Here is a 17,200-nt window from a genome sequence, read left to right as displayed (position 1 = left end):
GCATGATGTTGGCTATATGGTTAACCTCGGCAGGTTCGGTGATGTGACTACAGCAGAGAATTGCGGCCATCAGCACCATGTGGCATACTTATAGACACAATTGTACAGTACAGTTTCCATTAATAACTGCTAGCGAGGTCAAGAGTAAACAATCTGGAACGGTATTTAATAAAAATCAAGCCTTAGCAACATAGGCCTCGGAAGGATGCCCGATACCTGGAAGATTTCTAGGCATAAAGTTGATGCTCCGATCCCAAGCGCTCCTTGCAGTTATGGCCGCAAATACGTACTGTACTATGGGGAATCAGTGGTGCTAGGAGGGTTAAACTCGGGCCGCGTCGGCGTTTTTGATTTCTTGGCACTCCGTCACCGCACGCTTTCTCCCTCTGAGTCTCCAACCTTCTTTACATCAACTCAGGAATTGGCCGTTGCTCGATTACTGACTACACAAAATGAGCGGCCTAAGGATATTGGTGCCCGTCAAGCGGGTGATCGATTATGCGGTAGGTCAAGTGCCCAACTACGGCCCCTCCAGGTGCACCTCCGGGCGACCGATGCTCGGAGCTGTACCTCAACCACCACAGTCTCCGTGACTCCCCCACTCTAGGATTGGGATATCACGACTGACAACCATATCTGAACTCAACAGATCAAACCTCGCATCAACAAAGCCCAGACCGGTGTCGAAACCGCTGGTGTCAAGCACTCCCTGAACCCATTTGATGAGCTCTCAATTGAAGAGGCCGTCCGCCTTCGCGAGCGCAAGGGCCCCATTAAGGTCGAAGACATCCTCGCACTTTCCGCCGGCGGCCCGAAATGCCCTGATGTCCTCCGCACCGCCATGGCCATGGGCGCTGACCGAGCCTTCCACATCGATGTCCCGGACAAGGGTGACGGCGGCCCGGAGCCGCTGACAATCGCCAAGATGCTGCAGGCCGTTGTTAAGGAGCAGAATGTCAACCTCGTGCTTCTCGGTAAGCAGGCGATTGACGGTGACCAGGGCCAGACTGGTCAGATGCTTGCTGGTCTACTTGGATGGCCTCAGGCTACACAGGCCAGCAAAGTTGACATTAAGGACGAAGCTGGTACCGTTGAGATTACCCACGAGGTCGACGGTGGTGTTGAGACTCTCCGCGCCAAGCTGCCTATGGTTATCACTACGGATCTGCGGTTGAACGAGCCGCGGTACGCTAGCTTGCCCAACATTATGAAGGCCAAGAAGAAGCCCCTTGAGAAGAAGACTCTCGCCGATCTCGGTATCGAAGATACACGGCGGTTGAAGACCCTTAAGGTTACTGGTACGTGCTTTTGGTGGTTCTGCTATTTTGTTCGTGGGATTGAGCTAATGTCTTATAGAACCCCCGCCACGAAAGGGTGGTGGCAAGGTCGAGGATGTCGATGGCCTTGTCTCCAAGCTTAAGGAGCTGGGTGCGTTGTAAATGCGCTAAGCTTGTTTCTTGATTACACTGTGTTTCTATACCATCTTTGAAATGTTACCCACTAGATTTGGATTCGTCTCGCGCATTTCCCCCACACTTTCTGATGGCTCTGTGGCAAGGCATGTGTGCATGCGTTGGATGCTAGATCTCCATATAAATGAAAACATATTCTTTATAATTGATAGCGTACACTAGTTCCACTAGTTCCATCGGTTAGCGCTGTGTAATTAGACATCCCTTCCAGGGTTCGCTAAGAATTTAAGGTCATAGCTCGTAGGAGGCTACACTGCTGCAGCATCGTGGATCACATTCGCCACAGCGGCGCTAGTGGCTAGATCTCATCTACAGTCTTGGAACTATGGAGTAATAGCCACACCGTATAGGTACCATATGTATTGCTCTTCTGACCCAACCTTGGAAGGTATCTTTATTGAATGCTAGTTAACCTAGCCAATCGGACCTATATAGCGCCCAGGCTGCATCTCAGCCCGAGGCAATCATATACTCCCATTGTCAGCCACAGTGCCCAACTCCCCCTTGTTGACTATGACGAAATATTCCGAGAGCCTCACAACAATTTTCTTGGAGATTTATATTAGAATTGTAAAGTAAGTACGGAGTAGATAAGGATACGGTAGATGCTAGAATTTCCCCATTAGTCTAGTTACGTTAGCGCACATGTGTTGTGTTATGGGATCAGCATAAAAGATCTAGGATCTTGCATTATTACCCGGGATATACCAGAATATGCGCTGGCATTTCAGCTGAAAAGAGATCTCAAATCACTACGGGGTACGGAGGACAAGCGAGAGGATGCGTACATTGCCTAATGCCTATAGCGTGGTCGATCTGCTCCCGAGGTCAGCCTAGGCTGAGCTGTCATCTACGGGATCCACTTGAAGGAAGTAAAAGGGAATGGGTTCACAATAGCAATGCGTTTCATATTTTGAAGTTCTCTTCTACAGAAGAGTAGATACATATACAAATGTAGAATAAACGAGATGTTGTGACATGCGTTCTAGCCTTGGAGGTCACTTTAAATTTTCCAAGTGGGGAGAGGTATGTTATCTGGACTGGTCATTTCTAAGAGTCAGATGTAGAAGATTTCTATTTCAAATGGAACATTGAAGTTATAACCACATGAGTTATCTAGGGCTATACATAACATTGAAATTTACAGAAAAGAAAAAAGGAAAAAAAGAAAAAAAACCAATAAAAAAAACCACAGCTGATCCATGGATGATGACATTGCCTCGAACCTTGGAACCATGGAAAAAAAAGAGAGACCGTTTTTATTCTGGTCCAGACTCCAGACCTTATTAAATACTTCTGATTCCCCAATCTTTCTCTATAAACTTCTCTTCCCTTATAGTTACATTCCAAAATTCCTCCATTCCTGGATCTCAAATTCCTCTATCTGGAAAACATTCCCGCATTAGGAATCTGTCGGGATTCATGCTGTTCGCGGCGTGTTTCACATGCCCTGTGTATAGTGCCTTGATCAGCCTCTCACACCGAGAAACTCATAATTCTTCTTACTTCTCGTAGCGTTCTCTTTTCTGCCTGCGACTCACCATGCCTCCAAATCGGTGGGAGAAGACTAAAAGTATCTCAAAAAAGGGCTTCGATAAAGCATGGGACACCGTCGACAAGCTCGGCGGCCCAGTCAACCGCTTATCGCACAAGTTGGGCGCCGAAGCCTTCTGGCCTATGACGATCGACAAAGAAGCCGACAAAGCCGCACGAATCCTGCGCAGCTTTTGCAGAGACGGCTTCTACGCTCCCGATACCTCATCCGGTACCGATGAGAATGGCAAGATCAATCGTCCCAAGGGCAAGCAGCGCGTTATCCAGAAGATCCCAACAGAAGTCCTCAAAAATGCGAAGGGAATCGCCATCTTCACCACCATGCGCACAGGTCTGTGGATGAGTGGCTCGGGTGGCAGCGGCGTGCTGATCGGTCGCCTCCCCGACACTGGCGAATGGAGTCCGCCATCGGGTATAATGTTACACACAGCCGGCATAGGCTTCCTCGCTGGAGTTGACATTTATGACTGCGTGGTAATTATCAACACATATGAAGCGCTGGACGCATTCAAGAAATTCCGCTGCACGCTCGGCGGCGAGATTAGCGCAGCTGCAGGACCTGTAGGTGTCGGTGGTGTTCTCGAATCCGAGGTTCACAAACGTCGGGCACCGATTTGGACATATATGAAGAGCAAAGGGCTGTACGCAGGTGTCGCGGTAGACGGCACGATCATCATCGAGCGAACCGACGAGAACGAGCGCTTTTACGGCGAGCGCATATCCGTCGACCAGATTCTCTCCGGCAAAGTTCGACATCCACCGCGCGAGCTCGACACCCTCATGCAGACTTTGAAGGCCGCGCAGGGCGATTCTGACATTGATGAGAGTCTCATCCCGCCGGCGGGCGAAACACCTGGCGATATGGAACTGACGGAAGATGGAAAACATGCTTTCGGCGTACCGGCTCCGGATGACCCCGATCCGTATGGAGTGAAGGCACTAGAAGCGGAGGGCCTTTTCATCCGCGAGGCTGGCACAAAAACAAGACCGAGCCATGAGACCTTTGAATTTCGCCCCAACCTGGATAGTCCGGTTTATTCCACGTTCTCGCGGCGCAGCATGGATAGCTCGGCCCGTAATAGCTGGCGTGCCAGTGTGCAGAGCTCCAAGAGCTATTCTAGTGTCGACCGTGGCACGCAGACTGATGACACCCCAGTAACTGAGCCCACGCCAGTGAGCCGTACGTCTTCCCCCAGCGAGAAGGAATCGCCCACCGACCGTCCATCGAGAAGTGTTTGGGACGAAACCGAAGACTCCGCTCAGTGGGATACCATTGCTATCCACGGCAATGAAGAGCACGTGAAGGTACGGCAATTGGACGGCCAGGAGGCGGAGGATACAAGAGCGAAAGCAAACGCCTGCGAAGATATGCAGGATGATCCAGAGCTAGATGATGATGACGATGAGCACTTTGAGGTTCACGAGGTTAGCAATGCGAAGGTAACACCAATGGAGAATGGCCAGGCCCCACCGAAGGTGGAGGACCAGACGACAAACGGCGAAACTAAGCCTGCGTCGCCGAGCTTCACCCGGGCTCGTCTGGTCACCATCCCGGCGCGTACCCCACCTACTTTGCCTCCGCGGCACCCACGCCACGTCTGGGGCTCTGGCTCAAGCCGTGCTTCAACATCGCCTACGGCCCTCTCGCGTTCAAGCCGCAATACCTCACGCACTGACGTCACTGAGTTGGCCGAGAATCTCGAACATGCGGACGAAACTCCACACGCGCCTCCTTCCCCACGGAAGGCTAAGTCATCCCCTGCTATTCCTGCCACGAGTGATGATGAAGAGTTTGTTGACACGAAATCGGAGCCTCTGGCCGAGAGGGACGAGTTCCACTCTGTCAACGGCGAGTCTGAAATCGAGGATAACATTATTACTCTCGAAGACCACACTTCCACCGAGGGTGCTGAGGAGGAGAGCAAGAAAGATAAAGACGAGAAGGAGCACCAGAAGGAAGATAAGGAAGATAAGGGACTCGAACCCGAGCATTCTCCTCAACTTGAGAAGTCTCCCGATGTCCCTAAGCTCGCACCCAATATCGATGATACCCCGGAGGTCGAAGAGACCCTCGACAAGATTGAAGCAAAGCTTCAGGCTGAGATTGACAAACCCGAAGGGCAGAAATCCGAAAAGCCATATTCAAAAATCATTGACCGCGAAGAACACGAAGAGTCCCCTGGTGGGAGTAAACTCGATACCACCTTGCCCCATGCTAGGGCTGAGTGATTTTGGGGTTCAAATGTTTTTCGGCTTCATCTTTGCGCTTGCCTCGGCCTTCTTGTTTCCATATTTCTCTCGACCACATTGCCACGATACCTCATGCTTTCTACATACATCCAACTCGCTTCGGTGTCCTTGGGTTATCCAGCCTACACCTTTCTACGCCTGTCACATCTCCATATCTCACCCCCAAAAAGAATGGTTTGCGTCGGTTTCCTATTATTGATTTTAGCGTGTCTGCATTTTAGCGATTGGAGGGTATTTGTTTTCGTTCGTCCCAGATCTTCGGGTCCCTTCTTTAGGAGATTTCGCTCGAGTTGCATTATATCCTGTTTCCCATACTTGGAATACATTCCTTTATACATTTGAGAGCTTTTATCTCTGGCTTTAAGTCAATTAAATACTTTGACGCCAATAATTTGCTATTTTAGGGCTGAAATAGTCCCATGTTTTCTTCTATTCATGAAAGAAAATGGAATATAGTCCATGATGCTTCAGTCTTGGGTTTTCTTTTGACAACACATTGACAACTCATTAACGACTCACTTCATTGTCATTGTCCCATTTCTCTTCTCGTCCTCAGAAATGGATTTCAAAGAGAAACATTCGGATCCAGTTTCTCACAGCTCCAGCACTTCCACGCGACGAGGAACCGGATATTCCCTCATCTGAGTCTCACCAACTGCCACTTTCCAGTGCGAGGAGCATTCAAGATCTCTTTGACCCTGCCTCTGCAAGGGCTCGAAATTCCATGCAATGCTTGAAAGACGACATGAAAAGGTAAGTACAGCTGAAAATATATGTTTGCTGCCACTAATGTGACTCAGAATTCAAGGACTAATTGTGCAAATCATAGTTGGGCCACAAAGGAAACCTTTCATGTTCATGAATCGCTCATCCGCTCATCTGCATTTCGTCCCTTTTTCCAAAAAGGCCATGTCTGGATCGTGGAAGGAATCCCAAAAGCACACCGTTAAATTCCCGGAAGATGACCCAAAGATATTTGCTCTCTATTCACACTGGCTCTACTTTTCCAAAATTCCTATTGCTAAAGCTCCAGAAAAGAAAGAATCTATTGGGGACATCGTCGCAAAGGATTATTTTGATCTCGTCAATGCATATGTGCTTGGTGAAAGTTGCATCTACTTCATGGGCCACACAATGGACCTACATATGGAGAGTGTGTGAAACCTGAGCAACTTTCCCTTAGAAATCGAGTTCATCGTGTATTTTATACTACTTTTGTCTCTCTTGATAGTCAAAAACTAGTCAAACTGCAAATTATTTCCCAATTAGTGGCACCTTGGGCTAACCTCGGCATATTCCAAGATTAAGGACAGACAAAGTCCCGAGACACTATCACAATATTAGCGTTTATTCCGATATGGCAGCGGTCGAACATCCAATGTGGGTTAGGGCCACACTATCGATGCACAATATCTTCTGACATTCCAGTGGCGCCAAGTGTATCCCGTCTTTTAGCCTGATTCTTCGTTTCCCCGGCTCTTTTCTGTTCCCCCTCATGGACCAAATTCTTTTGACCCTTTCCTTTGGAGTTTTGTTAACCCTGGAACATGGCTAGTTTATTATCACTGGGTATAGGTGGTTTGATAATATACCTCCTCGTCAAAAGCATCTACCGGTTGTATTTCCACCCTCTCAGCAAAATTCCCGGGCCAAAGCTTGCAGCTATCACAAGTGGCTATGAATTTTATTTCAATGTGATCAAGGGGGGAATGTTCATCTGGGAACTGGAGCGGCTACATGGGATATATGGTCATTTATACCAGACACATGCAGTATCATTAGTCTAATCTTTCATTAGGTCCCATTTTACGCATTACCCCTCATGAAGTGCATATCAAAGACTCGAGCTATTACGATGAGATATACGCCTCTAGCAAGCGTAGACGAGAAAAGTCCGCTGAGTTGGTCGCTCGATTCGATCTCAAGGATACTTCATTTGCCAGTATATCTTCAGAGGACCACCGGAAGCGACGTTCGCACGTTGATAAACACTTCTCAAAGCAAGCTGTCTCCAACATGGAGCATTTGATACATGAAAACATTGACAAACTCGACAATCATTTCAAACGCGCCTTTAAACTTAATAAAGTCATTAACCTCGACGCTGGTTTTGCTGGACTGACTTCCGATGTCATTCACAAATACGTCTACGGTTTCAACAGTGGGAATCTTGATCACGAGGACTTCAACACGAGTGTGAGAGACGGAGTCAACACACTATTCAAATCTAGCCATGTCCTAGCCTTTTTCCCGATCCTTCAGACCATCATGAACTTGCTTCCATTGTGGTTGATCGAAAAGCTTGACCCATTCGTGTACGCACTCGTGAGCCAGAAGTTGGACCTTCTTCGTCGGACAGAGGAATTCCTACAAAGTGGACCGTCAAACTCGGCAACTCCCCCCGTCATGGAAGTCATGTGTGGCCCCAGTATGCCGGAGGATATGCGCAGCGCTGCTCGTCTCAGCAATGAGGGATTTTCTATGATCATCGGTGGCACCGAGACAACTGCCCGATCGCTATCTATTGTGGCATTCCGACTCTTGGAAAATGAGTCGATCAAAACTAAGTTGCGAGAGGAACTACGGACGGTCATGCCTACGCCTGAGTCTCGGCCAACATGGAGGCAGCTTGAACAGTTGCCGTATTTGGTAAGTCGTCTTTTCCGTGGTGTGATGATACATCTCTCTGTGGTCTTACTATAGACTTAATGACTGACTGTTTTCACCTTATAGTCTGCAGTTGTGTGGGAGACACTACGTGTGTCTATTGGAATTTCAAGTCGATCGCCTCGTATCGCACCTGATGAATCATTGGTCTATAAGAATTACACCATTCCTGCTGGAGTATGTAAACATATTGTTACTAGCTCTGGTGTATGTATATTGACATGATCATTTAGACTCCAGTTAGTGAGACCAACTATTTCGTTCTCACTGACCCCGAAATTTTCCCCGATCCGCATACTTTCGACCCAGCCCGATGGCTACGTGCCGCTGCAAAAGGGGAGCATCTGGATAGATACATGGTCAACTTTTCCAAGGGTAGTCGGATATGTTTGGGTATGAAGTATGTTAGATGAACCCTTTCTCCTCCCTTCCTAATCTCTAATCGACGTGATATTACAGCTTGGCCTATGCAGAGCTGTTCCTTGTAATAGCAGCTTTTGTTCGTCGCTATGAAATGGAACTGTTTGAGACAAGCGAAAAGGACATTACTTTTGCCCGTGATTTTGGAACCCCATTCCCCGATGAGGGAAGTGCTCGTGTGCGAGTTATGGTCACCAAGGTGATTGAAGAGTGAGCCTTTTATTTTGCAAGAAAAAAGACGCCAAAAGAAGGAGAATAGTTAGGCATCCATGGATGTCAGGTGTATGTATCCAAAATAGGAAGGTGTCAAATCAACGTTTTTCCGTGTTAAGTCCGAAGGCTTTATTTTAGAAGTTCACTCATCCCAGGTCACTTCCTTCTGTCAACTCCTTCTTCTGTCATCCCCTTCTATCATCTCTTTCTTCTGTCAACTCCTTCGAGACATTCAAGATGCCTTCTGATAAGCACATCAAAGCAGCCTTCTCCCTCATCCAGGACAAAACAAAGGTCCTTGGCTTGTTCATCGGCATCCACGAGATCGTGCATCCAGGAATGTGGCTTCCCCGCAAAGGTATGCACCAGTCCATCCCCTAACCTCCTCTTCCCTCCCTTCTCCACTGTGACAAGCAATCGAACTGTTAACTGACAAAAACAATAGAAGCCCAAGAGCTCCCAATGCTATCCTTCGCTGGCGCTGACCCCAACAGCACCTACCTTGTTGTGAGCTTGGATATTGACGCCCCTTTCCCTGCTTTCAAAGTCTTGAGCCCAATTCTTCACTGGATCCAGTCCGATATCAAGGTCACTACCGACGGTACACTCCAGTTCGATGCGCCCTCTGTCGCCAATTATATTGGCCCTGCCCCTCCTCGCATCAACGCGCCCCACCGTTACCTCTTTTTGCTGTACGAACAACCTGAGGGCTTTGACCTCGCAGCCTATGCGCCTGCTGGTGGTAAGAATCTTCGCGCTTTGAACCGCATGCGCTACGATCTTGACGCTTGGGCAGACAAGATCAACCTTGGTCACCCTGTGGCTTTCAACTACTTCACTTGCAACTAGATCGACTTCTTATCAACAATCGGATTCGAGGTTGACAAGTTCGAAGGGGTGGATATGGCGTTTATTGTGGTGTGTTTCAATTTCGAACCCCAGCGAGCACGCTGGTATCAATAATCGCCATCGAATGGATGTTTCTTAGCTTTGACTAACAGTTAATTGACTTCTCAACTTCTCAGATTATGCTTCAATTCTGTAAAAGTTTAAGCGTATAGGTCCCATGTATCCTCTTTTGCTTCTGGTATTTGAATGCAATAGATGTAGATGGCCTCCTGAATGAGCTACTTGATATGCTAGATATCTTGGGGTATATGCTTTCTGCTTTCCAACCCCCAGCCTCAGGCACCAAAGGAGAAGTCCATGATGTATTTGTTGATTGTTTGTCTAACAATTCCGTTAGTGCGCCATCGATAGTTTAAAAGGGGCAACCAGCTGCTTCTACAACAATGTTCTGGATTCACTTTCATAAGTACTTCATCCTTGGTTCTCTATTGAATCCCCTCATAGAGTTAACTTTAGTGTCCATCATTTCCATCCGGGAAGATGGCTTCCGACAAACCAGTAGAGAAGCTGGCCGACACCCTGAAAGGTTTGGTCATCGGGGCCAGTGGTACAATCCCTGGATATAAACATGGTATGTTTCCCTTAAGATAAAGCAAAGCTAAAGAGAGAGTGAAGTGAGAGAGGGAGGTATTCCTAGATATCATTTGATGAGTGACACCCTATCATCTAGGTCAAATCAAGCGGATGGTCGAAAGATGTGGTGCGAAGTTCGCCTCGGTTAATGTCAGCAAGTGTACTCATTTGGTGACAACAGAGGATTATCTCAAGAAAAAGTCGAAAAAGAGTTAGTATCATCAAACTTCACATCCTCTGAGCTAAGTATCAACTAATATGATAATTTCATTTCAGTCAATCAAGCTCTTGAGCGGCACGACTGCCAAATCGTGAATATCGATTGGTTGTTGAAGAAGATCGAAAAGCATACTCCGGAGGGTGTTGAAAAGGAAGAACCCGAGAACGATGAAGACACCAAGCTCACGGGCAAAAAGCGTGAGCGAGAATCTTCGCTTGGGGATGACCAAAACAGCTCTCCGAAGAAAATGAAGGATGAAATACAGATCAACCTCAAGAATCTGAGCAAACTGGTTGACAAGGAATACCCAAAGAAGAGTTAGTTATGTGATACAATACCATCGCAACTTGGATGTCTAACAGAATTCGTTAATAGTAGGAGATACACTTTCCGTTTGGGAGGACGAGACAGGATTGATATGGGACGCCACTTTGGTCAGAGTCGGTTTGAAAAATCAAGTCGAGGTTTTTCGCATCCAACTTCTCGTTCATCACGAATCACAAACATTCCATACATGGGACATTCAATACCAATTTGGCTCATCTGAAAATTCAAAATCAATTGGAGATATGGGAAGCCTCGAGTCGGCCAAGGAGACGTTTGAGGAGAAGTTCCAGCTCTACAGTGGTTCAGCCTGGGAAGACCGACATACTCCCAATTTCAAGGGAGAAGGCTGGATTCCCCTTCAAATGTACAGGGAGGTTCCTATTGACACCGATGAGATTAGCACATTGCCTGCAAGCGTTGAAAATGTTTTGAAAATCATCTTCATGCCAGGAAACTTGAAGAAGTACCTCGATTCGCTGAACACGAACGGGCGCAACCTCTTGAGGGGCACTAAAGTCGACAAGAAGAAACTCCTGATTGGGGTTGCAGTTTTGGGCAAACTGATGGAACTCACATCGATGGACTCCATTAACCCTGAACTGAGGTCTAGCAACCATCTCCAATGGAAAAAGGAATTACGCAGAATCTACGCTACCTTGATTCTCAAGAACCAGACTCTTTTAGACTCCAAGGATACCATCAGGCAAGAACTGGAATCACTCGAACTCTTGGTCAAATTACGCAATGCCAGTAAGATTCAGGAAAAGAAATGCCTGTCTTCTTCATTGGTCATGAGCCAAATATCCCAAGTACTTGGTCTGGCAGAAATGCTCCCAGGTATATCTCCCTTCATCCCTTCATATCCTAGTTTATTCGATACTTTCCCGAAGACCAAAGCATAAGGCTAACCCTTGTTGACAGTGAGGAAAAATTCGACAGAGTTCAAGGTGCTCCAGGAGTATCTTGAAAAGACTTCGAGTCCAAACCACCCGTATCAATTACAGGCAAGCTGTCCTCAGATCATATTGGCTAAAGCCCAGGCTAACTCTCTCGTCATCATAGGGGGTCATCAGTATATTCCGTCTCGAACGTCCCGGGGAAGCAGAGCGTTTTGCCCAATGGGAAAAAGCAAACCTTGCTAACATTGGAGACCAGCGACTTCTGTGGCATGGCTCAAAGTCTAGCAACTTTGCAGGAATTTTGAGTCAAGGGTTGCGTGGTGATGGAATTGTTAGTACCGATGGGAAGCACTTTGTTCCTGGGGTATTCTTCGCCGACATGGCCACAAAGTCGGCAGGATATTGCCGACAGAAAAACGGGCAAGCCTTGATGTTGCTATGTGAGGTTGAACTGGGTACTGAATCAGCCCTTTCACGCTATCATCTTGGCTTCACGGTCCATGAAAGATGGCGTGATGCTGGATATATTCACCCAGATTTCAAGGGGTGCAAGGTCCCTGATATTCATGCTGGAACAAAGACTGCAAATGGCGCCGCCTCAAATCTTTACCACTCTGAGTATATTGCACAAAGCCCAGCACAGATTCGTCAACGGTATTTGTTCCACGTGAACATTCGAAGTGGCTAAGATTTAGGCCGAGGGTATTCGAGGGGTTTGAGTTGCGAACTACAGAATGTTGAAGTTTTCCTATCCAAGGTGTCGGACTTTATGCTAGTGGAATACAATGTTGGATGTTTTCTATTTGCATGATCTCAGCTTAGATATATTGTGTACAACATAGTACATGAATATGCTCAGATTTGCATAGGTACTCCGTATAGGGCATTGAATATCAGGTGGTCTTGTCTTGGCACTTCCCGAGGTCCCCACACCCCGCAACTTCCAAGGTAAGGATCTATGTCTTCTTGTAGCTCTTCTCTCTGGTTTTTCTTGTGCTGTCTCCCATTTGTATAGGTCATGATTAATTTTTGGACCGCCGCCCTGGTAGCAACTGCTGCGGCGCAGTACTTTCCGCCCATACCAGATGGGGTGAAGGTAGTCGAATCGCAACACCAAAAAGGAGTGAAGATTTCATACAAAGAGGTGCGATCCGTCTCAAAGCTTCTATTCAAGGATGATCTTGTTAGTTATATCACATATTATTATACTGATACGGTTAATAGCCTGGGATTTGTGAAACAACTCCAGGGGTGAGATCATATTCGGGCTATGTTCATCTACCCCCAGGCTCCCTGGACGATGTAAATGTTGATCAAGACTACCCGATCAATACTTTCTTCTGGTTTTTTGAGTCTCGTCATAACCCACAGAACGCACCACTGTCCATATGGATGAATGGAGGTCCAGGAAGTTCCTCTATGATTGGCCTCACGCAAGAAAATGGACCCTGTATAATCAACGAGGATTCCAATTCCACGGAGCCCAATCCTTGGTCTTGGAATAACTATGTCAATATGCTGTACATTGACCAGCCAAATCAGGTCGGTTTCAGTTATGATGTCCAGACCAACGGTACGTTCGATCAAGTTCAAGGTGCCTGGAACTTGTCAAGGTGGGCCGAGGTGCCTAAGCAGAATAGCACTTTCTATGTCGGCACGACAGCTAGCCATGATAAGTCGGCAACGGCCAATAGTACCGCGAACTCCGCGCGCTCACTGTGGCACTTTGCTCAGACCTGGTTCACCGAGTTTCCACATTACAAGCCCCATGATGACCGGGTCAGCATCTGGACTGAGTCATACGGCGGTCGCTACGGCCCATCTTTCACTGCCTTCTTCCAAGAGCAAAACGAAAAGATAAAGGATGGCAGCATCGATACCCCAGGGAAATCACACTACATTCACCTCGATACACTAGGCATCATCAACGGCTGCATCGATCTCCTAGTACAGGCACCATCATATCCAGTAATGGCATACAACAATACCTATGACATCCAGACCATCAACAAGACCGTATATGATAATGCCATGGAGGCATGGAGTCGCCCTGGCGGATGCAAAGACCAGATTACACACTGTCGCGCGCTGGCCGCAGAGGGTGATCCGCAAATGTACGGCAACAATGAAACCGTCAACAAAGCGTGCCACAATGCCGACAGGCTCTGCACCAACAACGTCGAAGGTGCATACGTAGAATACGCGGGACGCAGCTACTATGACATCACCCACAAGAACCCAGATCCCTTCCCACCGTCCTACTACTTGGGTTGGCTGAACCAGCACTGGGTGCAGGGCGCACTGGGCGTCCCGATTAATTTCACTGAGTCAAACAGCGCTGTCTACGGTGCTTTCCGATCCGCCGGAGACTATCCGCGTTCTGACGTGCGCGGCTACCTCGAAGACCTGGCGTACGTGCTCGACTCCGGTATCAAGGTTGCTCTCGTCTACGGTGACAGTGACTACGCTTGCAACTGGATTGGGGGTGAAGACGCCAGCTTGCTGGTCAACCATGCTGGTGCTTCTGGTTTCCGATCTGCTGGGTACACACCTCTGCACACGAACTCCTCGTATATTGGCGGCCAGGTCCGGCAGCATGGGAACTTTTCATTCGCGCGTGTCTATGATGCTGGTCATGAAGTTCCCGCATATCAGCCACAAACTGCATATGAGATCTTTTACCGTGCGCTCTTCAACCGCGACCTAGCCACAGGCAAGATCAATACTGCACGTAATAGCTCATATACCACACAGGGGCCTGCGTCTACTTGGCATATCAAGAACAAGGTCCCGGAGAGTCCGGATCCGGTCTGCTATATTCTTGCCCTAGAGTCGACATGCACTGAAGACCAGATTGCAAGCGTGGTCAATGGTACAGCTGTTATTCGTGATTATATTGTTGTGGATGAAAAGAAGCAAGATTCATAGAAGCTTTATGCGCAGTATTATTCTTATGTATCTTACTTGCGCATTCATAAAGTGACATATATCAACTTATATTCTTCTATAAGTAATCTCTCGTGTGACTGTGTCCTCGCATGTTCGGTATCCAATACGCTGTTCGTGTGTAGCTAAGGCACATATGTATCTCGATACCGATCAGATGGCTCGGTGATAGCTGGATCAATTCAAGAAGGTCGCGAATGGCACATAAGTGGGTGTCTCGTATGTTAAACACGGTAGGAGGTTCCGGGGGTTTCACGAGCGGCGACAGCCCTATATTGAATCGCATGGAGGTCTGCAGGTTCGCGTCGCGTGCGCGTGGGTACGGCCCGAGCCGTTGTGGAACCCGATTCGACGGATGGCGGCTCTAAAAACCGGGTCCCGTGGTTTCCACCAAGTACCTAGGTTGATAGTAATGTCTCATCATGAGTTAACGTGAGTTTCGGACATGATAATTTGTGTCTGAAAAGTTACCGTGCAGGAGACAATGGGTTGTCGCATCTGATCGTGTTGGATTTGATCCTAGCTGAATAAGAAGCACAGGTTTGATGGCGAAGAACAATGCAGGTCTAGGATGGTAGACAACTCCTAGTAAACAATCGGTTGAAACAATATGGGACTCCCTCATCAACATGTTCACGTCAGTGAATTTAAGGCGAGGGTATTGAAGAAAGTGGACATGTGCCAAATGCTAGGGTATTTACTCATTAGGAGAGTATCAGTCGTCTAGTTGGATTCAACTATCTATTGAGACCAGGAGATGCCTCTAGTAATTTTAATTGATGTGTCTCATAGTGGGAAGGCACCCGCGTTCCTTCCCAATTGTGTGCCTTCCCTTTTTCTCGCGTACCTCCAAATCGCCAGGGTATAAATACCTACCCCCTCCCACTTTTCTTCTTCTTCTCTTCTTCTTCCTTCTTCGTCCCTCTCGTAAAACTCGGGGCTTGGCTCGGGGCTCATAATGTGACACCACGTTGTGGGCCTGTGTCTGGTGAGAGGACCTGAGGACACCATGGAACCTTTGCTGCGGCCTAGGTTAGTCTGAAACTAGACTGGGACTTCGGTCCTGTCTAATGGCACGAAGCATGCCGTAGCCAGCCCTGCGTGCCTCTGCGGATACAGACTGTACTTTCCTAGGTTCTCCATTGGAAAGTGGGAGCTAAAGCCAACCCTTCCTTGGTCCTCGGACCTTGGACCTTTGCAACCTTGGATCTTTGACAAACTCGGACCTTTGACAAACTCAGACCTCCGACAACCTTGGACCTTCGACAACAACCTTCGACACCTTCGGCAACCCTCGACAACCTTCGATACCCTCAACAACCTTTGACACCTTTGGCAACCCTCGACAACCTTCGACAACCTTCGACAACCTTCGACAACCTTCGACAACCTTCGACAACCTTCGACAACCTTCGACAACCTTCGACAACCTTCGACAACCCTCAGCAACAACCTTCCCCCTCTCTTCCTCTCTTCCTCTCTCCCTCTCTCCCTCTCCCCCCTCTCCCTCTCTCCCTCTCTCCCTCTCTCCCTCTCTCCCTCTCTCCCTCTCTCCCTGTTGTCCGATTCCCCCAACCCAGCTGCACGGGTCCTGTGTGCAGCACCTGAGTAAGACTTGCGCCTTTACGTGGTGCTCAGGATAAGTAGCCTTTATGGTGAAACCAAGCAAGTCCTATATAGAACTTTAATAGAACTTGGTATTAATTAAATGATTCAATGTGTACCTTGCTTTCGCAATCGCCCTTTAACCTTGAGACTTGTAGTTTGACTTGTCCTGACCTTGGACACAATGCGTTTTTGATGTTTCGCTTCCAAGCACTTGGGGATCTGTTAAATCACACCTGGCTGCAGTGTCTTCCACAGAAAGCATTATGCGCTCCCATCTTTGATCTCAAATTCCCATTCCCATAAGGAACTGAAATTTCCGTAAACACCTAGTATCTCTCTTACATGACAGTGAGTATGTGTAAACACCAACCAGGTCCCTATCAACCAGACTCAGGCTTCTAGTGGCCAATCAAGCGATCAATCAATCAAAGTTCAATTAACCTGTTGCAGTCTAGATAGTTGCGTATGACCATGCAGGCGCTTCATCCAACTGAATCAAGAACTTGAAGCCAACGCCGAGTGCGATGTCTCCCGGAGCATACAGATGCTGACGTTAAAGAGTGCGGAACCAGCCAATTCCTGTAGCCCATAAACCCATATTCCAGACCCATACATAGGAAATCAAAACATAACGACTGTCATGGAGTGCACCCTCCATATCCCATCTCTTGCTTCTCTCTTCTCACTTCTCTCTCACTTCTCACACCTCATATCTTTCTGTATCCCCCCTGCCTCAGTTTTGATTGATGGTGACATTATCCTAGCCAGCTAACTGGCATTTTCGTCGACATCCTGAAGTGTGGCACCTGCAAGTATCCCCATGTGAGATGTGAGATATGAGAACCTGCTAACGTCAAATATTACAGACAACAAACCTTCCTCTCATAACAACTTACAACAACTACGATGGCACCTCCACGCCCATTCAGTCGGCTTGCACGATCATTGTCATTGACTACTCCTCCTCGACAGCCTTGACTAAGCCCACGCAAGATCAGCTAGTGACATACGATATCACTTCCGAGATGCAGTGTCCGCTGTTCGACAGGCTTCGATGGTGCTTTGGCTGGACTTCATGTGCGGATATCAATCTACATGGGGTCTTCACGATCAGCGCTGGACCCAGGATCGAGAACAGTTTT

The 17,200-nt window shown here is 47.8% G+C and overlaps 7 protein-coding genes across 7 annotated transcripts; all 7 read left to right on the top strand.

Annotated features, from left to right (window-relative positions):
• Positions 1-452: 452 nt before the first annotated feature.
• PGRI_057680 (electron transfer flavoprotein subunit beta/FixA family protein) lies at positions 453-1,439 on the top strand (the record flags this gene model as incomplete). Its single annotated transcript, XM_040793481.1, has 3 exons — positions 453-503; positions 650-1,298; positions 1,357-1,439. The coding sequence occupies 3 exons, from the start codon at positions 453-455 to the stop codon at positions 1,437-1,439; spliced, it is 783 nt and encodes a 260-aa protein (XP_040648336.1).
• A 1,575-nt stretch (positions 1,440-3,014) lies between these two features.
• On the top strand, positions 3,015-5,255 carry PGRI_057670 (lipid-binding SYLF domain-containing protein; the record flags this gene model as incomplete). The annotated part of the gene is made up of 1 exon (XM_040793480.1): positions 3,015-5,255. The coding sequence occupies one exon, from the start codon at positions 3,015-3,017 to the stop codon at positions 5,253-5,255; it is 2,241 nt and encodes a 746-aa protein (XP_040648335.1).
• Positions 5,256-6,185: 930 nt separating this feature from the next.
• Positions 6,186-8,577, top strand: PGRI_057660 (cytochrome P450; the record flags this gene model as incomplete). The annotated part of the gene is made up of 5 exons (XM_040793479.1): positions 6,186-6,429; positions 7,075-7,925; positions 8,010-8,120; positions 8,177-8,343; positions 8,403-8,577. 5 exons carry the CDS (start codon positions 6,186-6,188, stop codon positions 8,575-8,577), a joined length of 1,548 nt encoding a protein of 515 aa, XP_040648334.1.
• Positions 8,578-8,813: 236 nt separating this feature from the next.
• Positions 8,814-9,425, top strand: PGRI_057650 (YbhB/YbcL family Raf kinase inhibitor-like protein; the record flags this gene model as incomplete). The annotated part of the gene is made up of 2 exons (XM_040793478.1): positions 8,814-8,934; positions 9,022-9,425. The coding sequence occupies 2 exons, from the start codon at positions 8,814-8,816 to the stop codon at positions 9,423-9,425; spliced, it is 525 nt and encodes a 174-aa protein (XP_040648333.1).
• A 540-nt stretch (positions 9,426-9,965) lies between these two features.
• On the top strand, positions 9,966-12,192 carry PGRI_057640 (putative poly(ADP)-ribose polymerase PARP; the record flags this gene model as incomplete). Its single annotated transcript, XM_040793477.1, has 5 exons — positions 9,966-10,056; positions 10,156-10,269; positions 10,335-10,595; positions 10,654-11,414; positions 11,668-12,192. 5 exons carry the CDS (start codon positions 9,966-9,968, stop codon positions 12,190-12,192), a joined length of 1,752 nt encoding a protein of 583 aa, XP_040648332.1.
• Positions 12,193-13,019: 827 nt separating this feature from the next.
• Positions 13,020-14,432, top strand: cp1 (putative carboxypeptidase S1; the record flags this gene model as incomplete). Its single annotated transcript, XM_040793476.1, has 1 exon — positions 13,020-14,432. The coding sequence occupies one exon, from the start codon at positions 13,020-13,022 to the stop codon at positions 14,430-14,432; it is 1,413 nt and encodes a 470-aa protein (XP_040648331.1).
• Positions 14,433-15,459: 1,027 nt separating this feature from the next.
• On the top strand, positions 15,460-16,058 carry PGRI_057620 (uncharacterized protein; the record flags this gene model as incomplete). The annotated part of the gene is made up of 2 exons (XM_040793475.1): positions 15,460-15,482; positions 15,692-16,058. The coding sequence occupies 2 exons, from the start codon at positions 15,460-15,462 to the stop codon at positions 16,056-16,058; spliced, it is 390 nt and encodes a 129-aa protein (XP_040648330.1).
• Positions 16,059-17,200: the final 1,142 nt, after the last annotated feature.

Source organism: Penicillium griseofulvum (genome assembly GCF_001561935.1).
Source record: "Penicillium griseofulvum strain PG3 chromosome Unknown contig_95, whole genome shotgun sequence".
NCBI classification, from domain to species: domain Eukaryota; kingdom Fungi; phylum Ascomycota; class Eurotiomycetes; order Eurotiales; family Aspergillaceae; genus Penicillium; species Penicillium griseofulvum.
The sequence above is the reverse complement of the archived record's forward strand: the minus strand, read 5'-3'. Positions and strand labels throughout refer to the sequence as shown.